General features: G+C 44.9%; 13 protein-coding genes across 13 annotated transcripts; 5 read left to right on the plus strand and 8 right to left on the minus strand.

Moving 5' to 3' along the window:
- Window positions 1–703: 703 nt before the first annotated feature.
- Window positions 704–1,000, minus strand: CYBJADRAFT_119327 (uncharacterized protein; the record flags this gene model as incomplete). The annotated part of the gene is made up of 1 exon (XM_020212287.1): window positions 704–1,000. A coding segment is annotated over one exon (297 nt), but the record flags the coding sequence as incomplete, so codon positions are not given.
- Window positions 1,001–1,157: 157 nt separating this feature from the next.
- CYBJADRAFT_166120 (uncharacterized protein) lies at window positions 1,158–1,634 on the minus strand (the record flags this gene model as incomplete). The annotated part of the gene is made up of 1 exon (XM_020214363.1): window positions 1,158–1,634. A coding segment is annotated over exon 1 (251 nt), but the record flags the coding sequence as incomplete, so codon positions are not given.
- Window positions 1,635–1,676: 42 nt separating this feature from the next.
- On the minus strand, window positions 1,677–2,386 carry CYBJADRAFT_166121 (uncharacterized protein; the record flags this gene model as incomplete). The annotated part of the gene is made up of 1 exon (XM_020214364.1): window positions 1,677–2,386. A coding segment is annotated over exon 1 (202 nt), but the record flags the coding sequence as incomplete, so codon positions are not given.
- A 4,859-nt stretch (window positions 2,387–7,245) lies between these two features.
- On the plus strand, window positions 7,246–9,108 carry CYBJADRAFT_166124 (C2H2-type zinc finger protein). The gene has a single exon (XM_020214365.1). The coding sequence runs from the start codon at window positions 7,708–7,710 to the stop codon at window positions 8,965–8,967; it is 1,260 nt and encodes a 419-aa protein (XP_020072423.1). The 5' UTR covers window positions 7,246–7,707; the 3' UTR covers window positions 8,968–9,108.
- Window positions 9,109–9,610: 502 nt separating this feature from the next.
- CYBJADRAFT_188512 (uncharacterized protein) lies at window positions 9,611–10,214 on the plus strand (the record flags this gene model as incomplete). Its single annotated transcript, XM_020217305.1, has 1 exon — window positions 9,611–10,214. The coding sequence occupies exon 1, from the start codon at window positions 9,651–9,653 to the stop codon at window positions 10,212–10,214; it is 564 nt and encodes a 187-aa protein (XP_020072424.1). The 5' UTR covers window positions 9,611–9,650.
- Window positions 10,215–11,231: 1,017 nt separating this feature from the next.
- Window positions 11,232–12,128, plus strand: CET1 (polynucleotide 5'-phosphatase; the record flags this gene model as incomplete). The annotated part of the gene is made up of 1 exon (XM_020212317.1): window positions 11,232–12,128. A coding segment is annotated over one exon (897 nt), but the record flags the coding sequence as incomplete, so codon positions are not given.
- A 68-nt stretch (window positions 12,129–12,196) lies between these two features.
- Window positions 12,197–13,249, minus strand: ALG5 (dolichyl-phosphate beta-glucosyltransferase; the record flags this gene model as incomplete). Its single annotated transcript, XM_020216801.1, has 2 exons — window positions 12,197–13,114; window positions 13,199–13,249. The coding sequence occupies 2 exons, from the start codon at window positions 13,247–13,249 to the stop codon at window positions 12,197–12,199; spliced, it is 969 nt and encodes a 322-aa protein (XP_020072426.1).
- Window positions 13,071–14,661, minus strand: CYBJADRAFT_46559 (uncharacterized protein). The gene is made up of 2 exons (XM_020217717.1): window positions 13,199–14,661; window positions 13,071–13,114 (listed from the first exon to the last, which is right to left on the minus strand). The coding sequence occupies exon 1, from the start codon at window positions 14,568–14,570 to the stop codon at window positions 13,467–13,469; it is 1,104 nt and encodes a 367-aa protein (XP_020072427.1). The 5' UTR covers window positions 14,571–14,661; the 3' UTR covers window positions 13,071–13,114; window positions 13,199–13,466.
- Window positions 14,662–14,735: 74 nt separating this feature from the next.
- SLX5 (SUMO-targeted ubiquitin ligase complex subunit SLX5) lies at window positions 14,736–15,983 on the minus strand (the record flags this gene model as incomplete). Its single annotated transcript, XM_020217306.1, has 1 exon — window positions 14,736–15,983. The coding sequence occupies one exon, from the start codon at window positions 15,981–15,983 to the stop codon at window positions 14,763–14,765; it is 1,221 nt and encodes a 406-aa protein (XP_020072428.1). The 3' UTR covers window positions 14,736–14,762.
- Window positions 15,984–17,012: 1,029 nt separating this feature from the next.
- Window positions 17,013–17,993, minus strand: CYBJADRAFT_160814 (sure-like protein; the record flags this gene model as incomplete). Its single annotated transcript, XM_020213559.1, has 1 exon — window positions 17,013–17,993. One exon carries the CDS (start codon window positions 17,991–17,993, stop codon window positions 17,013–17,015), a length of 981 nt encoding a protein of 326 aa, XP_020072429.1.
- Window positions 17,994–18,319: 326 nt separating this feature from the next.
- On the minus strand, window positions 18,320–19,741 carry NOP1 (rRNA methyltransferase NOP1). Its single transcript, XM_020217718.1, has one exon. The coding sequence runs from the start codon at window positions 19,437–19,439 to the stop codon at window positions 18,501–18,503; it is 939 nt and encodes a 312-aa protein (XP_020072430.1). The 5' UTR covers window positions 19,440–19,741; the 3' UTR covers window positions 18,320–18,500.
- Window positions 19,742–20,042: 301 nt separating this feature from the next.
- Window positions 20,043–20,942, plus strand: CYBJADRAFT_171313 (uncharacterized protein; the record flags this gene model as incomplete). Its single annotated transcript, XM_020216204.1, has 1 exon — window positions 20,043–20,942. The coding sequence occupies one exon, from the start codon at window positions 20,043–20,045 to the stop codon at window positions 20,940–20,942; it is 900 nt and encodes a 299-aa protein (XP_020072431.1).
- A 706-nt stretch (window positions 20,943–21,648) lies between these two features.
- Window positions 21,649–22,008, plus strand: CYBJADRAFT_123531 (thioredoxin family protein; the record flags this gene model as incomplete). The annotated part of the gene is made up of 1 exon (XM_020212488.1): window positions 21,649–22,008. The coding sequence occupies one exon, from the start codon at window positions 21,649–21,651 to the stop codon at window positions 22,006–22,008; it is 360 nt and encodes a 119-aa protein (XP_020072432.1).
- Between the last annotated feature and the right edge of the window lie 1,473 nt (window positions 22,009–23,481).

Below are 23,481 nucleotides of genomic sequence, written 5' to 3' on the forward strand. Positions count from 1 at the left end.
CGAAGCAATGTCTCAATGGGAATTGGCACCTTGTGAAGGTTACTGAACATTTGGAATCACATGTATGTTTGAATTTGATTTTGGTAAGCTGAATAATATCACCTTTACGATCACCAGTCAATATTTGACAAACTATGAGATTTGAGCGGACTTCAGTGATCAATACTCTTAATCCATTAACCAATCCCTCGGTTTGTAATATATTACTCGTCAAGATCATTGGTGTATTTAACTTCACTTGTAATTTGAACGGAGGAATTCTTGGTGTATGGAACAGCTTTGCAATGTTTCTTGATATGGTATTGTCGAATTCTTCCTCCAAAGTGTCACTGCCAATACAGTCAAACGATTCAGTTGTCATCTTCTGAAGACATTTGGAGTTAATGGCGTCAACAGATTTGTTAAAAGGTGTCAATATACATGTGTTCCCAAAGAGATTAAACGCTGTTCCAAATTCCAACGAACTTAATAACCCGCTTGGATAAATTTGATTCAAGAATTCTCGTTCAGTTTCGAATACATTTGGAACAAAATCGACAACGTTCCCCCCAATTCCAATTTGAAGCAATTTATTGGAGATTTGTAAAGCATCGTTTCGTTGTTCTTCAGTAAATGAATCATTTCTCAAGATTCTTAAATTTTCCGTCAATTTCAAGATTTCTATATCTTTAGCGTTTGAGTACCTGAATAAAGAGTTTGCAATGATAACTTCTTGGTTAGTACTTCCTTGAATCACTGGTAAACATTGACGGAAATCACCACTCAAGAGCAAAACAATTCCACCAAATGGTACTTCAGGTTTATCTTTAATCTTCCTCAAGAGTCTATCAGCAGCCTCGATACATTGGTTTGATTGGGCACTAATTTCATCCCAAATGATCAATTCAACTTCTTTTAAGAGCCCCCATCTGTCATCAACCATCTTGAGAGGGCATTCAATGATTGACTCTTTACCATCCTCAACAACTGGAATGGAAAAGAGCCTATGAGCTGTTGAACCATTATCCAACAATAAACTTCCAATACCTGTGGATGCACATGTTGCAACGACACGATTCTGCAATCTTAATTTTCTAACAATGAGATTTTCAATATAAGTCTTACCAGAACCACCAGGTGCATTTTCTTGAGCTACCAAACCATCAACTCTATGGAATAAACGTCCGTTGATGGTCATTGAATAAGTTTCACCTCTCGAATCAGCAGTACTGTTAGAGCCTAATGATGATATAATAGTGAAAGAATTGTGTTGATTGTTCGAGAATATGTGGACGTGATTGGATCCAAGAAGATATCATTCACTTACTCTGAAGGTTCATCGAATTCCTCGAGTAAAACCATGTTCCTATAACAGAAAAAAGATGGTAAATCAGCATTGATAACGAGTGTATGATAACAATCGCAACACTTTTCAAGATCACTTGGATTTTACTTGAAATTCCGTGGTCTCCGCTGTTGTTGTTGTTCATAAACTGGATCATCATTCTCATTAAAACCGTTGGTGTCATCCTCAATGATGTATTCAAAGTTGGGATCATAATCAAAGGCACCATCACGTCTAATTTCTTCTAACGCTCTTTCTGCCACCTGTGCTGCGTTTCTTCGCCTATCTCTTATTCTATCGGCCATAGTTCCATTATCTAGTTCAGGTTCAGGTATTAGCGGCTGTTGTGGCAAGTCTGTGATCTCTGTATGGGTATTCTGTGACAGAACTTGGAGGTTTCTTGGTCCCATATCTTGTTCTCATAACAGGTCAGTTAGTCTATCTCAATAATTAATGGGTCTTCTTGTTGTCTCGTACCTCCATTCGTTTGAGCTTGCCGCTGTGGTTCTGGATTAGCCGCTGATGTTTCTTCTTCAGGTTGAGGACGCCGTCGGATGGCCCCAGTAAGAGTCCTCTGAATCTTTCTTGGACGCCCTCTGGGATTCTTGCCTTTATTATTCAACCTTTTGTTCTTGGCCATTCTTCTGTGATATTCTTAATTCTGTGTATAAAGCTGTACTGGTTTTGTGTCATTTTTGTGTTGATAAGAATTCAAAATGTAAACAATTGCAGCGGAAATTAGAAACATCCTAACATTTTTACGATTGCTGAGGCAACGAAGAATCAGAATTACATATGTAATGCAAAACGTTGTGATTTATTGTAAAACAACCATTGATCCAATCAAGTTCAAAGTTAGCATATATGATGATATGGATATGTTCTTTTGTTTTCCTCGTCAGTTTTCTCAATTTTTGTTTTGTTGCTGAGATATAAGCAAATTTATGTGTTTTTCTTGATTATACCATACAAACTATGAATGGTTATATCTCAGAAAGTATTGAAGTTAACATGATCATACTTTGTATATCTCTTAATTTGAGTAAGCACTACATTGTGGTATAATTTGGGGAAATTTGAAGGGGGGTTTGCTATTTTTATAAGTATCATTCTAATGGTAAAGTTAGATTTGTCCTCGTTTTTTAAGAATTTTGTTTTGCCAGAATTGAATATTTACGTCATTTTCTGACATAAATTATATGTCAGAAAAGTTCAACAGCTATTTATGTAGTAAAAAATGAAACACAAGCAATTAAAGAACTCAATTAGAACATATCAAGTTTTTTTGTAATTCTAAACTATTCTTAATAGATTCAAAGCTATAAGAAAGTCTAGAATATCATGCTTACAAGTCGAACTGCAGTGTCTTCGGTGTGGTTAATGTTTACATTTCAGGTTTATTTACCGCATTTTACTGTAGCCAATTTATTCCAAAATTTGGTCTGAAGCACTGTCGAGTCCTCGTCTCAGTCCTTTATCGGTTTGATTCTGACTATGCGTGTTCCTACCACGAAGTCCCATTCAAAGTTAACGGAGATTTTCGCGGGCAAAAAAATCCGTTAGTTTTGAATCGATTTTTATCTTAGACCCAGCTCGCGAAAAAATCCGTTAGTTTTGAATCGATTTTCATCCTCGGACCCAGCACGCGAAAAAATCCGTTAGTTTTGAATCGATTTCATCTGGGACCCAGTGTATGTATATAATGTTGATCTGTTTCTGGAACCGATTGGATATATGTATACGTGCTTATACTCAAAAGCTCCAGTGGATGAATAAGATTCAGATTGGAACTCCGTACGATTGGATCCTCATCTTTTTGATAACTCCCCACCACTTAAATAGCTACTGGTTCGCAAACATACAAGGCTATTGACAATGCGTTCAAAAACCACATATAAGTTAAATCTACCAATACTCTTAGAAGTAGTAGTCTAATGTCCTTGTTTGTGTAGAAAATTAGTAAAACGTCGTTTGGACGATCTAACCATCTTTGACCATTGCGTATTAGAATGACGGACCATTGTTATTGCCATAAAAACAGTACTTTTGCAAGTCAAGTCCAGATCGCAATGACTGTCTCACCACTCCGCCCAGCAACGATAACAGCGAATGAACATCGTTGTGTACTGTAACAATATTCCAGGCTTATGTTCTGTTACTAACGAAAAAACGAATGGGGAACTGTTAGACAGTAGTGGATGCAATTGCCGATACGATTCCCTTCGAAGGTGCTTTCTGATCCTCCCTAGAACCTAGATATGAACACTCACAGTTAAAATCCATAGACTTATTTCTCCTGCATATACTTAGAATGCTTTCCTCTCTGGTGATATCAATACATCTTCAGTTGAATCTCACACAATAAAATGGTTCATTGCTTATATATTTGTAAGTATGTTGCTAGGCATGCGGGAACATTTGCATTACATGCAATATCTGAAAGAAACAACAATAACACTGTAAACCATAGACTGGACTATCTATCTTCTCCCAATTCCAACTGTAAGAGTCGATTGGTGGTCGATAAATCCAAGAGCCAGACCAGGACTAATTAGGACAGTAACGGAGAAACATTTGGAGGTTAAGGTCCAGCATCATGCATTTCATGCATTTTCGCCAGGCATGCGTGCTGCAGTCGTCCTTCATGCTTCACCTTGGAAAGGACATGTGTCAGGACAGTGGTCTCCTGTCCCTTGATCGTGACCTCGGTACAGTTCACAATTAACAGTCAACAGTCAAGAGCAAATACCAGGAACAACACTACAGTGTTTCAAAAGATACAGCTCTCTGTATCCAAACCTGGCACTAATACCTGCGAGTGTTCCCAACAGTGCAGCGGCCAAAGATTGACCACCTACCAGGCAGCAATACGACTGGATCGAGTGATCTTATACACACTTGATCGTTTAGCCATAGAAGGTCCCAACACGGGTACTCAATGATGACACTGATATTCTGAAAGTTCGTAATGTTTTACAACAATCCCCACGCTGAAAGATCAAAAAGCTTATGCAATTAGAGGGTTCATGGAAAAAATTGTTTGCACTGGACGTTATAGCTTCAGCTATAGAAAAACAAACTACGTATTCTCGTCAACGACTCACCCTTTACTGCACTCAGAAAAGAAGCTTCAATAGCATCAAGGTACAATGCAAGTCATGTGATAAAGAGATACATTCCCAAGGTTACACTTCGAGTCCGAATCATGTTATACAGGTCGAATAGTAGAGACACTCATGTTCATGTATAGAATAGAAACACGTTATTAACAGAGAAGTGGAAGACAAACAAAGGTAAATAAGCTGACAGTGAGAGAAACACTGCAAATGATTTGGGAACTCTCTCCAAACTCTTTGCAATTGGATTATAGTCCTATTAACGATGGCTGTTCCTAGTGTTTTATCTCAATCACATTGGACCTTTCAACAACAGGGTTCGAAGAGATCCATCAGTTGTCAATATGCTCTTCTTCAGCCATATCGTTCGTTGATTAAAACGTGTATCGAGAAGGCGTTCCATAGAAGCCATGGTTTGGTTGAAACCGTGGCGATGGTTGCAAAATTTGACCATAACTCGAAGAATAGATGAGGCGAGAATGCTAATAAAGTTTCCGCTCCACATACAAGAGCAACAGAGACCATACAAAAGACTTTGGTTACTGTGGGAACAATGGTGTCGCCCTGTAGAGGAGTGATGTCAGGAATGATGAAACTTGAGCCTCTTATCGTGCAAACTTAAATACATAGAAACCGGGTTATGAGTGATACTGCTGGAAGAGATGTATTTGAAGCTTGCCACCAGTACACGATATGCGCCTCATCCCCAGCTATGAGCATATCTGGGATGAAATTCATGATCAGAGTTAATCCACTTTTCACCGAGTCAAGTGATACGTTTCACGCGATTCTTCGCCAATCCCAAACGCCTTGAGAAAGATAGAAGCACGATTACACTTTGAAAAGGCATGAACTGTTGATGTAATGCCATTTGAATAAAGAATGGTTTCGCATGATTCTGGTTCGTAAACCATGATATGTGTCGAATATCATACCAACGGTACTCACTATTACACATCTCGCGTTGAGTTTAGCAGTCATTAGACTCCGCTCTCTGGACTTTTTTTAGGCTCCTCACGCCATTTTATTACAATGACGTCAAAATATGTAATGTGTCGCACAAGGCGCACACTGCAGCGTAGAGTCTGATGTTTTGGAACAAAGTTCGCACGCTATAAAGATGACCCGATGACGTTGTCCCTGCGCCGGATGTCCTTCTTTATTCTTTTCTTTAAGATTAATATAACCTAAAAATTTTCTAGATCAAGAATATATGTTTCGGAGGTTGTAGATTATGGTGTCATGTGTCAATAGATCTGCAATCATCGTGTTTGGTAGTATGAATATACGTAGAATTCTAAATATATGAATTTTGGAACGAAGCTTCGGCCGTAGCACGGACGCAATCGAGAAATCTTTGGGATGATGCTGACTAAAATGGGTAAAAACACACCAGAGAAAAGAGGCCAAAATATTCCCCTTTTCTACTCATTTTCGTTCACAACATGGTCAAAGAGGGATCTATGGATGGCCTCATTAGAGATGTTGAATGCTGTGATGTACATCTTTATTGTTTCTCGTTTGTAACTATACTCGTTCGTCGAATTTTGATTTCCCTAGTGGTGGTTGTTAAGGTGTCGTATCGACTAGTTCGTGTATTTCACAGCGAGAGCCGTACGGTTTCCAGTGTTTAAGTTTGGTTCACAGGGAATTTTCGGGATTTTACGAGGTCCGTACACGCGCGCGTTAGAGATTGAATCATGTAACAAATTATAGATGACCATAGCTGAACACGCATATCGCTGACCCCACCATGTTCCATCATGGCTATTGACTCATGATCGAGCGGTACCTGTGTGGTGTACAACTACGTAGTTTATGGTATACCATATGCCGTAGTTTAAACGAGCTCCCCCACTATCGTCTGCAAGGTTGTCAATAGTCAAGGTGCAGCTTTCGATACTCACAGACGAAAACCTGCCGTCTATTTGACTTTGAATCACAGACCAGTGTAGGAGAAGTTGTCCATTTCTTACCTTGTAGAGCCCGAGTTAATCTCTGGTTGGGGGTATTCAGACGAAAAGCCTCATTTTCAAGATGGGAGCCTCGTGTGGTTATTGCTGAGGTCGTTCTTCTTATTCCATTCTTCGTTGTAGATCTATCCTTTCAAAGACCAATAATTCGTACGTGGTTGCTGCTGTAGCCATTAGTCACCATCATAGGCGTCGTTCCACACGCATTCCACATGGTCACAGTGGTTTTTTGGCTATCGACGAAACAACCTCCAACACAAATCAATTGCATAATCATACGTGCAAATGGTCCCAGCAGACATCTACATAACCTAGCATTCGACCTTCCAGAAGAGAATGACTGTACTGTGGCACAAAATACGTGAGGATTCAAAGTACACTTTTGTACGTGTTCTATACGTGCAATGTCGATGCATCACAGCGTATATGTGTATGTGATTGTGATGTACTCCCACCAAGCGTTGGTGGAATTAATTGACTAATTGAAAAGAAAGGGAAAGAGAGGTTAACGCGCGGAGGTTACCGTTACTACCGTCTGTAGAGTTCATGGCATAAGCACACAGCAAAGGCAGTGCGAGGTCCAGGGCCAGGGCCGAGGAAAAAGAAACAAACGCAAAAAGCACATACTCGCCAGCAGAAAATGGGCGAACTATGTGGGCAAACAGCACAGAATTAAAAATAACACAGCAAAAACGCACACCAGAAAAAAGAAACAAGCTGGCGCAGGAGGGAGGAAGCCACTGGAAAGGTACCGGGGACCAAAATTTATTCTTGAAATTTCCCTTTAGCGCTGTTTGGTATATATAATTTTTTTGGTTTTTCCATTTTCCAACTTGCTTTCGTCTCAGTCCAATCAGGTACCTTCAACTCGTTGGAAAGATTTATCCTTACACTTCAGAGGACATACACACTGCTCACAACAAATTTCAAGAACGGCAGAGCAAGAGAGAACAAAGCCAGCACTCCACATATCGTTTGTTCTTTTTTTGTTTTTTTCTCGTTCCTGAAGATTTTGCATATATACAAGAAGGGATTAAACACAGAGTCTTGTGTAGTAAATCCGTGAGATTATAGTTTGGCAAAGGAACATCGTTTAAGAGACAAGCACAAAAAGCTTTCCATTCCGGATCTACAGAAGGACAGCTAAGGAGAGATCAGGAGACGAAAGGACACGCGTAACTCGAGGCAAAGAAGGAAAGAAGAGAGAGCGGTTGGGCGTGCGATCAGCAGTGGAACCACTTGACAACCGCAAGATTTTTGAACTGCTGCTAGCCGTGAGTCTTTCATTACTGGAATGAGCATTCCTAAAACAAGTGGCTACAACGAGATCACGATGAACTCTCACGAGGTTAAGATCGTGAAGAAGAGATCAAAGGGAAGAACTTTCCAATGCACTGGCTACCCAGGTTGCAACATGACATTTACAAGATCAGAGCACTTAGCGTGTCATATCAGGAAGCATACAGGTGAGAGACCGTTTGAATGTGTCCACTGCTCGCGGAAGTTCTCCAGGTTGGATAACTTGAGACAGCATAAACAGACTGTACATGTTAATGAATCTACTATTGACCATCTGGATATGGTTAACAATGGTAACACCAATTCTATAACGCAGAGCGGTAATGTGAACATGAACAACGACCAGAGGAACAAGATCAGAAGCAATAGCAACACCACTGACAACGTCAACATGAACAAACCACTGCCGCCATTACCTCAGCAGGTACGGCAACATTATACCACTGATATCTTGACCCAAAACGGTGAGGATTTGGAGGCTGCAAAGACGTTATTGAGACCCACCCAATTTCATCCAAAGCACAGACCACGTCCTATTGATCTCCCATCTAGAAAGGCAGTGTACAACGATACTGGTCCTTATACAGTACCTACGCCGAATTCTGAAAACTCTGGATATTTAGCAACGTCACCAACGAGCGCTAGCTTCACTCAATCACAATACCCATCAACTGCATTGCCAAGTATACATTTTCTCTCAAGCACTGGTGCTAAGGATATTCTATCTTCACCGTACAATTCATCGTTTGCACTCAGTGGACAATCAGAGACAAGCACCCCATTGTCTTCTCATTATGATACTTTACGGACGCCGAATTCGTTCCAATTTAACACATCGGTATCGTCGTCTTCAAGTGGATATAATCAGCAACATCAACAACAGATGTCGTTTCAACCTTTACAACCGATCTTGCCAACACCTCAGCAACTACATCACCAGCAGAATGCTGATCGTAAATCATGGCTGAGCAACGTGTTGAATTCCAATGGTGATACCACAAGACCGGAGTATAGTTCACTACAGTCGTTGTCGTCATCGTCATCTTCATCTTCATCAGCATCATCTACGCTTCTCATCACCAATAACATTGGTTCTACGAGTCCATTGCATGTGAGGACGTTATCCACGCCAACAACCACGCATGAATTAGAAAAGAAGGTCCGTATAGAATCTTTACTGAACAACGAGGAGCGAAGAATAGCACTGCCCCATGTCGATGCTCTTGGTATAAACGTATCTTCAAAGATCAAATGAGGTTTTGACTGGCTGCTGAAGAACTATACCCCTCAGAAACAGTACCTTGAAATCAAAAGAAAAAAAGCATAGATGGAAAAAGTCCATGAATGGTCTCTCTAAATGTTTTATACTGAGTTCAGATATATATACAGATGTGTAAGACGTCCTATTCCTTATCTAAGAACAGACATTGTAGTGATGGACTGCACTGATGACGTGACATACCGAGGTTTCTCGGTTGCTATCACAGCCTTCGCTTGGGGTAGTCCCTTAGTAAAAGATTACATAAGCACCAGTATAACTCTATATATAGTGGTAAAATACATTACATATCCCAATTGGGTATTCAAGTCAAAGGGGGCTGGAACATGGCGGAAAAAGGAGAACTGCAATTTGGCAGCTTCGTAGAAGTTTCTTTTTCTTTCTTTTTCTTTCTTTTTTTTGGCCATCCCCCCCTACGACGATAAAGTTTTTGGTTTTAGGGCCACAAATTTTGTCACCAGGGGGATAGCACTAATTAAAATTTACCTCCATATTAAAACCATTTGTTTACCCCCTTTTCCTTCAAAATCTTTATATAAAGTTTAAGAAGAAGGAACAAATACAAACAAGGTCATCAGAGTACTTCTATACCATATCAACAGTCTCTAACCGAAAGAGGGTTTCTCTAAAGCTACGACAATCGATACAACCCGACAAGGATGATACCTTCACAGCAGTACGGATATGATTATTCATTCCAACAGAAACAAACACAGATTACACCACAGCAACAGTCCCAGCAGGGTTACCTCTACAACAACTCTCCACTGGCGAACAACGCCATGCTCAACGGCGGATACAACAATCTGAACTTGAGTAGGGGTCTCAACCCGGGGGCTGGTTCCTCGGGGAGCGTATCAGCGGTTGGTACTGTTGGAGCAGCTCTGCAGTCATACCCAACACCACGCTCCAACGGCTCACCATCGTTGAACTTTGCATCGCTATATTCCAATAGAAATAGACTCTCTGCGTCCAAGGGCTTTGAGCTGGAGGATGATTTGGAGTTTTGTCCAGAGATCCAGTACAGCCCATCCCAACAGAGTTATACACATCACAAGTTCAACCCATACACAAGCACAAGCTTCAGCCCAACAGTATCGCCTACTTCACAGAACGCAACGACAAACTCTCCAAAGACAATAACCCCAAGGGCAAAGAAAGTCCTTGAAATTGTTAACCCGGTCACCGGGCTAAGAGTGGGATCTCCAAACCCATACAAGTGAAGTGGATAGAGCTGGAGGTGTTTTTATTGTTACATATACTATAGCTTAAAAAACTTTACTCGTTATCTTCTTGACATGATTATGAGTTCTTGTTACCTTTGCTTCCTATTAATGCTTTGAATGCCATTTGGTGTAGCTGTCTATGCCCGTTGCTACCGTAACAGGGCACTCTTTTTTTCCACCGCGAATTCACATGATGCACCGAACAGAGTGAAGGAATAGAGAAAAAAAATACAGGTACCTGTGAGAGGACGGAGAAGTAAACAAAGACATTCATTGACACGGCGGTTAGTTACTGGTACGTGTAAAGAGGAATTGGAGAGTGCACCGATGGACTTGAAGAACTTGTTGGTGCAGCCGGAGAAGAAGCCGACGGATACCTTGAAGAAGAGGTCGTCGATTAACGATTTGGTTAATGCTGTGGATGAAGAGATTCGTCAACAACAGGAACAACAACAACAACAGCAGCAGCCCCCACCATCGTATCAACGACAACCACCAGCAGCCTCACAGCAGGGCCGTGACATGGCATCACCAGCGTTACCATCGAAGACGATACCGCCTCACTCCACTGAACAAACACCTGGCTCGAGTGTTATTAGAGCCCGTAACAGCATTTCAAGCCTTACAAACGATACCGATGTTGACGTTGATGGGACTGAGACACCGAGCATCGCTAGGCGCCTAAGCTATGACGTTACCACCTCGGAAACCAACTCGCCGGTTATTCCAAAGAGGACGATATCCAGACCCCCAAGTTTGCAGAACGTGATAAACTCCATGGACGAGGAGGAAGAGGAGCACGAGAAGAAGAGAAACAGAGAGATGGTGGATGAGGTTTCAAAGAAGCGGAAACCCAGTGATGAAGGATATGTAGTAGAATTGAAGAAGACCAAGAAGGACGATGAACTGAAGAAGGAGGCCAAGTCGTTAAGTGATGAGTTGGATGCTCTAAACAAGTTGGAAAAGAAAGAAACCACAGCACTGACCAAAGACGGCAAGCTAAAACCTCGTCGTTATGCCGAGCCTCCAATATGGGCGACCAAATGGGTGTCAACTTTCAAGAAGAAGTCAACGAATTCGAGAAGTAACGTATCCGCGTCAAGTGATTCCGCTGATACCTTAACGTCAATTACTGGTGTCAAACCCTATAATGATACAACGAGAAGAATTACAAATTGGGTATATGCTCAAATACTGGCAGTTCCAAAGGAACAACGTCATTTCTTAGAGTTGGAGGTCAAATTTGGAAGACTATGGCATAAGCAAACCGATAGACGTGTTCATATCCCCGTGACCAACGAGTGCATAGTTGAAGATAATTTCATCCTAGATTGTCAATATCGTTCGGGGTTGGATCGAGAACACTTTGACCGTGCTAAGAAGTTTGTGACAGGGCTGTCGAAGCTTCATAAGGAAAAGTTCAGGACATTCAAGACCGATCAAATCGATCGTGTATACAGAGAAGCATACAGAGGCAAGATACCGAGATTTTACAGATTAACCACAGATAAAGCCACGAGTCGTCTAACTGCAAATATTGAGAAGAAGAAGCTTGCAAATCTACACATCCATTGTCCAGATATGATATTCGACTTTAGACTCACGATGAGCTTAGAGTTGCCCTCATCGGAAAACCCTGAACGGTTCGAGAACCATACTCCAGAAACCGAGAGACACAAGAAGAGAACATCTATAATCCATGCAACGACGGCAACGAGAATTGACCTTACTGAAGTTTCACAGAGGGTCAAGGGTAAATCCGATGAGTATGCAGAGTTCCTTGAGATGGAGTTGGAAGTGGATATGCCAAAGTTGCTGAAGGCATTTGACAAACTGGATCAAGACGCATTTACGTTTGAACAATTAGGAGAAACTTTTATGGACAATGCTCGTGTTATCAACAGAGAACTTATAAAACCGGTTCCTAAATGACGAAATGGACTATTCTCCCCCGTCTTCTTTTGTTTGTTTTAATCTATCTAGATATCCTTATCCTTGTATATGCCCAAAATGTATGCCAATCTGGTAACAACCAGGTCAATAGCCATGTTTATGGAGTCCCTAGCCAAGTCCACTTTAGATCCATCAACTTCGTGCCATGATATATGAATCTCTTCAATTGGGATGTTCTTTCTGATTGCAATGATCAGGATTTCAACGTCAAAGATCCATCTTTCGGTGTGCATATAGGGAAAGATCTGTCTTATAGCACTTCTGTTGAAGAGCTTGAATCCACACTGAGTATCCTTGATATGTCTAATACCAAAGACAAACACCAAAGTGTGCAGTGAGTACATGAGGAAGTTTCTAATGAACGATCTCTTAACAACGGCATCTGTATCAACCATATGGGCCCTGGAGCCTATAGCCATCGCGGGAGATTCTCCGCTATGCTCGTGCTTCTTGATGGATTCAATGAGCTTATCGACATCGCTGAACTTCGAGGCACCATCAGCATCTGCGAAGATGGTGTACTGGCCCCTGGTGTGTTGCACTCCATGGGTCACTGCGCCACCTTTACCTCTGTTGGCAACCAGCTGAACCACTCTTAACTCACCAGGCTGTAACTCGAACTTGGAATGGGCCAATTCCAGCGCAAACGACGCAGTGCCGTCTCTAGACCCGTCATCAACAATGACAATCTCCCATTGGTCGGAGTAGTTCTCCCGTAAATGCCCCACGGCCTCCGCCATCATCTTCTCCAACCGCTCGGTCTCGTTGTAGCACGGTATGACAACGCTCAGTATGATGTTATCAAGAGGCTCGACCTGTGACTTCGGTGGAAGGTCCTTAGGCTCCGGGTCTACCTCATAATCAGATGACGTTGTAATGTAGGTCAGCTCGGACTGTACCGGCTCCCTTGGAGAATGTGAAAAGAAGAGCACAACACCGTACAGCTTTGATGTTCAGTTGGTTAGTACCATTTCCCTGGCGACAGAAAGGAAGCCCCTTCCAGTGACAGACAGCACAAGCATACTCACAAGTGTAACCAGAAGAACTAGCCCACTACAGATGGCAGCCACGAGATTCATACTACGATCCACCTGGTGCTGAATGGTGGTCAATTGGCCGTTGTTTGTTTGTTGATTAGTTGGAAAGTCGGCGTTTTCGTCTCGGAATCTCCCAATGATCCTCATCAACGTGTCGCGTGTGTTGTACTTTTCACGCGTGCGCGCGTGTGCTATTTCCAGCCACTGAGTTAATTAGCCCATGTGTATCAATTCTCAAATTACATAGCTTTTATATGGATCATTGTCTCTCGATCTGCTCGTCGACAACGTCAATGATACGTAGATTGCCCACTTTATCCTGTAGGAACCAGCGTGGTAGGTAAGGGTCGATGGCTATTGCTCCGTTGAACACCAATGTGCCGAAGCCGAGTAGAACGAATCCCAGCAATTGGGCGAACACGAATGATTCCCATCCAAGCACCAGGGAGACGACCCACACCAGCGCAGTTCTGCACGTGTCGATGGTGGATCTTGCCGTGGCGCTCATCTTGCTGGTGAGCGTGATGCCGATGAAGTTGAACATTCCGATGGAGATCATGATCGCAATGGAGGAGTACAGGATGTTTGCATTGCTCCAGAACTCATGGAATGAGTTCACAACATCGAATGGGCCCTTGGTGCCCTTGCCCACGGTTGCATAACCGGCAACCATGGCCAGGAGCGTTAACGAACCACCAAATGAGCCCTCGTACCCGACAAGGGTAAGCGGTTCCACGGTCCATCTACCGACAATGTGCTCTTCAACGACAAACTGTGTTGCCACCAGCACCTGGGCCAACAACACCAGTGTGATTCCAACCACGAGCTTAGAGCTTGCCTCTTTACTCACAGCGCTGTCAACAGACTCCGAGCCGGCGTTCTGCTTCCCGCTGAGTCCTACAATGACAATACCGGCAACCACAACCACGAGTGAAAGCCATTCGACCCTGTTGATGCTTCTGCGAAGGAACACAACACTGAACAAGGCCACGAACAAGATCAAAGCGCCTCTTGTCATCTGGTAGATGGAAACCGGGGTGTACATCAGCCCTAGGTTCATGAGCGTTGTACCGCAGAGATCGCACAGGGCAGGAATGGCCAGCACGAACACCTTGGAAGCTGGCAACGGTGGCTTGCCACCGATGATTGGCTCGTATTCACCTGGTCTTCCCCTGAACGACTTACCCAGCACGAATAGAAATGCACATGCCTCTCCGATAAACATCTGGAGCGTCTGTAACACCGGCTGCTCGAACTTACGGTCAGGCGCAACGTACTGATTGTCCTGGTATTTGGTGAAGATCGAGTTCATACATCCTGTGACGATGAGGGAGGCAGCAAGGAGGACGATCAGCGACTTCATTTCTGCGTAATAAGTGCTCTTTTCGTTGATTGTTATGGTCTTCTTTCGGTGTGTTGATAAGGGGAGAGAGCATAGAAAGTCCCCGTTCTCGGAGATTACCTCTGCGAGCGAGCCTCATCACCTCCAACACCATCAACGTCATCTACAACTACGACACGCTAAAATGGTCTAAATGTATTAATTGGACGGACGCTATAGGAACATCTCGATGAATGCTGTCTTGCCGGTGATTGCCTTGGAGCAGTCTGGCGCAACGCATTTCCCAGGGGCGCAGATGAAGGGGTTGTCAATGTCATTATCGGTCCTCTTGAACTTCCGTTTCATCGTCTTCAAGGTGGCACGCACTCGAGATATGCTATTGACACAACGGCCACAGTACGTGTGTCCACACTTGGCGATGAAGATCCTCTTTGAGAGGTCTCTGTCTGCGTCTGTGACGAGGTTCATCGCCTTGAAGGGCGCTCTAACGTCGTCCACCTCTTGTAGTGCAACCAACGGTCTCTTCTCCTTGTTACCGATGAACTCCGAGGGCAGGCCTTCTCCCAAGGTCACTGCGCAGAGACAGCACACGTATTCCTCCTCAGGTTCGATCCTCGTAGTGTAGGGCTCTCGTATGCTTTTTATACGGTCCTCTATCGCCTGCTGGTAGCTCTGAGTGCTGTTCAGGTTTGCCTGTCTCACCCTGTCAAAGTGAGCTTCTTCTCGTTGATGGATCATGTCCATCAGCTCCTGTGGCACGTCGTCGTTTCTATTAGGACCAAAGGGTAGATTCCATATGCCGGGCGTATTATAGCCTCGACGAGGCCGAATGTGATATTCACCATCCACGTCACCCTGCTCGCCGTCCTCGTCAAAAGCATAGCCCATAGTGTCTTGCCAAAAACGCCTCTCGTGACGATGTGAGCCGACGATGTCAAACGGGATGTTGTATTCGCCATCCCTACCGTGTCTGTCCACTGAATCAGGCACAATATGATACCACCTGTCCGGTGCGCTCGACGACTCAGGGTCGCCACTGCCTCTGCCTCTACGGTTCATGCTGCGGTTGGCCCTCGTGGACGCACGTCTCCCTGTTCGTAAGTAGATTCTCCATCTCGGCTCTTCAGCTCTCCCCATCACGGGGCCATGTCGACCACCAGGCGCACCAGGCGTAGGGGTACGGTTGATGTTGTTCGCAGGGCTCGGAGCACCAACACCTCCTTCAAACGACACACGCTCCGGTGGTCTCACAACACTGGGGACAACGTGAGGGCCATCCGGAAGGTAGATCGTTACACCAGCGGACCGCAACCCACCACCGGCAGCCCTTCTCTCTGGTGGCACCTCTCGAACATCTGTGATAACAACGTCGTCTTGATTCAGCGACTCGTCGCCATCCGAGCCGATTTCCGAAAGGTCTATGACATCTGGCATGCTTGTACGCTCTCTCTATGCTCCTCGCTGTGTCTTTGGGCGCTGGATATTGAGCACCTTGAGGATGTGCCTCTTCTTCCCATGTTGTTCTTCTTCACTATATAAACACAGCACTGGTATGCAGACCATCAAACGAGTTCGCGGCCTGGGAGAAACCGGGAGGGGCACGAAAAGGCACAGCAAAATGACAGCAAAACCGGCTTGTGGCAGGAAAGCTGTCCGATATTGGCAGTTCAAGCCTATAAATTCGAGCCCTTCCCACGGGAAATTTTTTACGAAGCATAGAACGGACATTTCACAAGCTCCTTAGCTCGCTCGTATTGTCCACCATTCAGTCCGGAAGGGACGAGACGTTCGCCTCATGATGAGCCGGTGATAGACCATCCGCTCACCACGCGTCGTGCACGCAGCTGGAAGGCGTGTGTCGTTTCCACCTTGATGTGATATTCGACCTTCGGACTCGATTTCCGGATTCATCACTGAATTGTGTCAGCTGTGACTTACAGTAACACTTTACAGTGATCACATACTTTTGAGTTAGGATAACAACATCAAACATGAATCCTCAAGATTCGAGTGTTTCTCTACAATGGTTTAAAGGCACCTCTTGAACCATTATACTTTTTCTTCATAGAGGTCCTGGAACTGAAGCTTCATCTCTTGCATTTCTGAATTATCCTGTTATTAAGACTATTCTTACTGTCATCATCATATCAGCTATTCTACCAGCCACACCGTGCGAGAGGAACAATATACATCCTACTGTTAGTGAAAGATATACTGTGACGTGGATATAGCTGGAAACATTGAGCTGAGCCCCGAAGAGCACAGCCGCCACGTCAACAGCGCACACAACATCCTCATCAAGTGTCTCACCACATCTCAATAGACACCCATAAGGAGTGCATTCATGCTCCTCTAAAGAAACCACTACCCTTTTGCTGTCTCATGGACTTACTAAGAGCGCTCAAGAATGGCACATTTTCATGAACGATGTATTATACTACAGGTATACACATTGCTGGCGAGTTACTCATCTAGGCCGTGCAGAATACTCGAGAGCTTGCCCTTGACTTCCTCCTGTGGTGCTGTTGCGGCAGTGTAGTCGACAGAGAACACAGAGACCGGTGCGTTGCACAGATGGATGGCCAAGACCTCGCCTTCGGAAGGCAAAGAGGAGTCACCGTTGTAGTAGACGTTTGCTCCCGGTGCCGTGGTGATGGAGGGCAAGAAGGTGTGTGTGAGGTCGCTGTACTTGAGTGCCAGGGCTATGGCTGTTGGGCCCGTAAGCCTGGTGAAGGTGTACTTTGGATCGTCACAGCCCACAACGGATTCGAAGCCGACGAGTGGGAAGTTGACGTTGAGACCCGTGCCCAACGGCAACAGTCTCTCGTCCTCCTTCTGGTTAGCGAAGAGCGTGTCAACGAGCTCGACAATCTTCTTTGCGTAGATGTTTTGAGGATCGTTGGCAAGGGTGTTCAGAGTGTGCTTGTAGAAAGTGTTGATGGGATCAGAGCCGGAGAAAGCGACGGCCGGATAACCTCTATACACAGCGTTATAAGTTGCACCAATGGTACTTGACAAGGTGAAGAAAGTCTCTGGGTTTGTACCTTGGTTAGGGCCTGAAACGACAAGGTCGATCTCAACACCGGCAAAGTGTGTTGGCAGAAGGTAGTCAAAGGCAAAGGCAACGCAAGCGGCAGGGGTGGCATCGAAATACCAAATGTGATCGTCAGAGTCCTCGTGTCCCCACGCTGGATCACCTTGCTTCTTATAGTTGAACTCATCGTTTGCTTCCAGTGTCTTGCCCTTGTTATACCTGAACGTACCACCGTAACCGGATCTCTGCTCAGCTGGTGCAACGAGATAGACGTTGTGGCCTGCAGCGCTGAGCTCTCTATACGCAGCCCTGATGCCTGTTGCCAACCAACCGTCATCGTTGGTCAGGAGGATGTTCTTAGCAGAGACAACTGAGGAGAAAGCGAGTGCAATGGCTGTGGAGAGCTTCATGTTAAAAATTGGTTGTTGATGTTGAGCCTAGGCCGAAACACAAGGCAGCTACGGGAGTGCTCCACACTCTTTATATACACATTACGTGGTATGTCATATTCAAGGGTTTTATTCAGATACCCGTGGGAACGGTTTACCGAATACCACCACATCGAGTAGCACCTTGCTCTACTAACCAACCATTCCCTACACGTGGGTCTACTCACGAGGGTAAACCCATGCCAATTGAGTAGGCGTCGGGGGAAATTGTGTGTACATCATGAACGGCCGATCAGTGAAGATCAGCTGTTCCAATTATTACCAGACAGAGACATTGTTTCTACACATAACTTCATTGCCAAAATTGATTGGCTAATTAACTATAAAAAAACCGATATAATGTACATGCAGAAATTACTCGAATCAATAGACTCTAAGAATTGATATGCCTTTCTCACTTTTTCCGTCTTCGTCTTCTCCTCATCGAACTCCGATCTAATCATAACGCTTTACACTTAGGCATCACGCTTATAACCCACTTCTCATGTATCTACCAATGACGATACAGTGGTCTCTCTCATATGGCTCCAATGTCAATTGCTCCAATGGCTTGATCTTCTCCTCACGAAGCTTTTGCACCTCACGGGCAAAGACAGTCTCAGCATCCACGGTGGAGTCGATACAGTTGGCCTTGATGGAGATGATGACACCACCTTGGTCTTTGAGGAACAAGTGGGAGTTGAGGGCAATGATACGGGCTTGATCTGGTTGGGCAACATCAGCAAAGACAGCATCAACCATGCCAACAAGCATTCTGTATTTCTGTGGGTGTCTAGCATCCTCAATGATTGGGATGACGTTTGGTCTCTTCTTTGCCATACCAATCAACTCTCTACCTGGTCTGTGAGAGAACTCGACAGCGTACACCAAACCTTCTGGTCCAACTAAATCAGAAACGTGGGAGACGGAAGTACCAGAAGCAGCACCCAAATACAACACTTTCTTACCTGGGGCTATGAAGAGTTCATCCAAACCACCCATGATACCGGCAGCCAACTTAGATCTGAAAGGGTTCCAAACACGGTATTCAACCTTGGTTGGTGGGACACCCTCTTCCTTTGATGGCTCCTCAACGGTGATTCTCTTCTCACCGTAGACGGACTCGCCTGGTGCAATGTTCTTCGTCACAAGCAAATCCTCCTTACCTCTGGCGATGAAGACACCGGCGTGTCTGTGTGGCTCAATGACAACCTTGGCACCACCTTTAGCACCACCACGAGCACCACCACGGCCACCACGGGCACCACCTCTTCCTCCTCTAGCACCACCACGGGCACCACCTCTGGCACCACCACGGCCACCACGAGCACCACCGAAACCACCTCTGGCACCACCACGGCCACCACGGCCACCGAAGCCACCTCTGGCACCGCCTCTGCCACCTCTACCACCTGGAGTGAAAGCCATTATTGATTGTGTATGTGTAAAAGTCTTAAAAGTTAGAGCTAATGGGAAAAATTACCAGACTCTTCAATGAAGTTTGAATATGGCTTGGATTTGGTACTTTTCACAGAAATTTTTCATTAAAAGATGCCTTCAGAAAATTTTTTTTCCCTCTTCAGAGATGGTCGGAAATCGCTTTGTATGTGCTCTGTTGCACGGTGTGTGGCCCGTACCACAAGCTCACCGCAGAAATCCGAGGGTGGGTGGGGTTACCCGGTGAGATGAGCTTCGATGGCCTGGTCTGCATAATCCGAGGTCAGTCACGTGAGACGGGTGCCCTCGGAGATCACTGCTTCCTGTTTTGGCAGGTGGAGCAAAGCGAGTGGCCACAGAGTTCTCCTCTTTCGGGAATCGGTAAAATGCGCAGCTGCCAACGGCGTAACTGGCGTGTTTTATCGTGGGAGGGTTATCGCACAGATGGCAAGTTGGAGTTTGTTGAGTGGGTTTCCAGTATATAAAATGATCTCTTTACGCACCCGTTGATCCTTCATTCCCTCCAATTGCGACACAGTGTCGATTGCGCTATCCCGTTGCCTGCCATCAAGCTCACTTTGCTCTGCTGTTAATATGGCACAATCGCTGAATAAGAGATACCTCGACTCGCTGCACAAGAATCCTCTCTTGACCAAATGTGTGACTGCTGCAGTTCTTGCGGTGTTGAACGAAGTGATTGCCAGCGGTGTTGCCAGGGAGTTCAAAGTGTCAACTGTCTTGAACGTTAAGGTTAAACATACGCTTTCTTGGAAGTTGCCAATCTTTGCGCTGTTTTCTGCCGGTGTTGGAGCGCCAATCACACATTATGGCTACCAATGGCTCAATGCTTTGTTCAAAGGTCCCTTGACTTTGAAACAGAAGATCACCCAGATTGTTTTGTCAATGGCGACGTTGACGCCGTTGATGAGCACGCTGTTTGTTGCCTTTGTCTCTCTTGTTAACATGACGCCGAAGTTGCAACTGTTGGCCCTTGGTAAAGGCGACGAACTTGAAAGGGCGTGGACCACCGTAAAGAGCGCTTGGAAGAAATCTTTGCTTAGCGTTTTGAAGTCATCATGGATCACCGGCCCAGTTGTCATTGCCATTTGTCAAAAATTCCTGGAGCCTGAGCTCTGGGTTGGATTCAACCAGCTTTGTTATTTTGTCCTGGGGACTGGACAGAACACCATGTTGAAGCTGAGAACAAAGAAGCAGCAGGAATACCTCAAAAAGAAGGAAGAGCTTAAAGATGAAGTTGAGAAATTGGCCCAAGATAACGACAATAATGGCGATGATGTTTTGAAGGCGTCAACAACTTCAGCAGTTGAAGTTCACGAACTTGATGGAAGTGCGGAAAGTAACAGAGCAGATGAAGAGAGCATTGATGAAGGTGGGGAAGTCCTAGAGACTGCAATTGCTTCCGAGGTTGACGCTCAGGACGACAGCATTTCTACTGAAGATGTTGATTCAACAGAGGAAGGTGTGAGTGTGTAGATCATGTATTCGTGGCGTATCAATACATCCTTTGAAAAGTAACTCTTTCATTGCATACAATTGCTACGGTTGGATTGAACCCTTGTAACATAGGATGTATTGAATTGTTTTGTAAGTGATAGGATAATTTCATCACGAAGCCGTGGCACACAGATATACATAGATGTATATTACACGGGTACGCACAACCATCAGCGTAACACTGCAGTTGGACTATGGCGGGAGAAGCACACATTAGCAGATCAACAATGGTGGATTGTCACTCACACAAGCCTAAACACCTTGGCTTACACATCCAGCGACGTCTCCTTCAACAGTGTTTTGCTGCGGGCTCATTACCAAAGTGGTAACCTCCGCTTGGCTCCGATGTCCGCACTTTGAGCGGAGGCTCTCACCACTTCCAAAAGGGCAACAGAGTGTTTACAACGATGACAGAGGGCTTTTCCTGTATAAAAACTCAGGGGTAACCCACGTATTTGGTGTGAGGAACATGAGCTCTGCGTGTACCTTTCTTTTGTGCTGTTGTTCCTGTGCTGTGTGAAGCAGTCTCTCACTTTCCGACTCGCATTGAAGAACCTCGCTTCAACGCTTACAAGAGATCCAAAGATTTGTTCCTAGGTTGACCTGTATCTGTCTCAGAAACACACCAGGTATACCTAAGAACTATAACCAAAGCTGGAGCTGGATTAGATCAATAGGATTGACAATGACTTTTGGAACAGAGGCCGGCTTTGTGACTGAGATATCGAATCTTGAGGAGTTTCAACATGCACTGCGGTCTAGTCGGGTTGTGGTGCTTGATTTCTACTCAACTCGTTGCGGACCATGTGATGTTGTTGCCCCCTTATATAGATCAGTAGCGAGTCGTTTCACAGGAGCACGCTTTTACCAGATCAATGGGTTAACAGAGCCTGGGTTGGAAGTTCAAAAGAGCATCGATGTTGTGTGGTGGCCAACGTTTGTGATATATGTCAATGGCGAGGAAGTGTGGAGGGCTAAGATCCCAAACCCACCACAGGAGTATCCAACTGCGGAGCTCGAATCACAGCTTGCTGGCCTGTTTTGAAAACGAGGCTCCTTTTGAAGGGTCTACCGATCCACTATGGAGAGGCCCATGAATGTATCGGGATGTCGAGCGAGTTGCCAGCCAAGCTTGCACACACTCATCTCCCCTAAGGTTCAAGTACACAGGCATAGCTGTAGTCACAGGGAGTGGCTTCCAGCGTTACTTTAGGACGGCTCTTCAAATACTGGGTGACAAGTGTTGCAATCATTTAACCATATGCACACTTGTTGTCAGTTGTTGTAAGTATTATGCAGATCGATGACAGCCTTGCAAAATATAATGAAAGTTACACACTTCCGGAACTTCTAGCCAATAGCTCTGTTTAATATTGTTGAAAACAGCCATTTGAAGACTTAAGAAAGTTTGATGCACATTCCGAGCCATATCGTGGAGATCAATATATGCTGTAAACTTCCGTGCTTATTGGCGTTCTAGCCAATGATAGGCGAGCTGTTGTTGATCCCAGTCGCCTTATACATAATAGGCACATACGCACATGACCGATGAGCCTTTTAAGCATCTGTACATGTTCTGAGCTGCCTAACACTCTCTTTTGGCAGATCGACAGTACAGCACTACGAACTCATTTTATTCCCTTAACGATAGACGGATAATTCAAGCGGCGCACCACACCCCACCACGGGAGAGGATACCGCAACCAGAACAACTAATGGAACGCATACCGTGTAATAACGCTGGTGGGACTGACGTGTCAGATCGTATGCTTCATCGACAGACAAGCGTCGCTCCACATGTGTCTTCATCGCTCTTCTTGCCCATGACCTGATGTTTCTCCGATGATGGGTTTATACATCGGAGCTGTTCATCGCACAGCTCAACGCCTTGCCAGTTAATTAGTGGCTTCAGATGCACGGTATGGTCGTCGTGGAGGGTTTGAGGGTGAAGCCACTGGGCAACGTCCGACTCTCCGAGCGATCAAGCTTCTTCCTCCCAAAAGAAATCACACTTAACAGCATATGTTACTCTTACCAACAAGTCTTGGAAGATAGCCACGCTGACAAGTTTGACAGTAGGTCCTAATCAGATAACCTTGCGTAAGAATATTATTACGCAAGTCTCCTCACCTGAAAAGACGTGGACGGATGTGCCAATGGAGACACACACACACACGCACAACTGGGATATGCTCTGGTTGCACGGATAATATTCCATTGCCGGTTCTTAAAACAGAGGCCTCCTAAGCCCACAATGCATCCTCCATGCGTTCCATAGGGACAGTTCCCAACATTTTCCACCGGCTTTTTCCACACGGCTCCCGAGATATGAACAGTGCCAATGTTCATAGAAAGAGGCACCTTATACCGAGTCGGTTTTAGCAGCGCGCGCCGGTGATGTGACCTGAGCGAGGCCACAGTTAACACAGGTATTTCCAAGATCCACACGTATATCCGTAAACCATAAGGCACAATTCAAGTCTGATAAGATAACTATACCCATGTTCTGTAGGACCAA

This window comes from Cyberlindnera jadinii, assembly GCF_001661405.1.
Source record: "Cyberlindnera jadinii NRRL Y-1542 unplaced genomic scaffold CYBJAscaffold_2, whole genome shotgun sequence".
Taxonomy (NCBI): domain Eukaryota; kingdom Fungi; phylum Ascomycota; class Saccharomycetes; order Phaffomycetales; family Wickerhamomycetaceae; genus Williopsis; species Williopsis jadinii.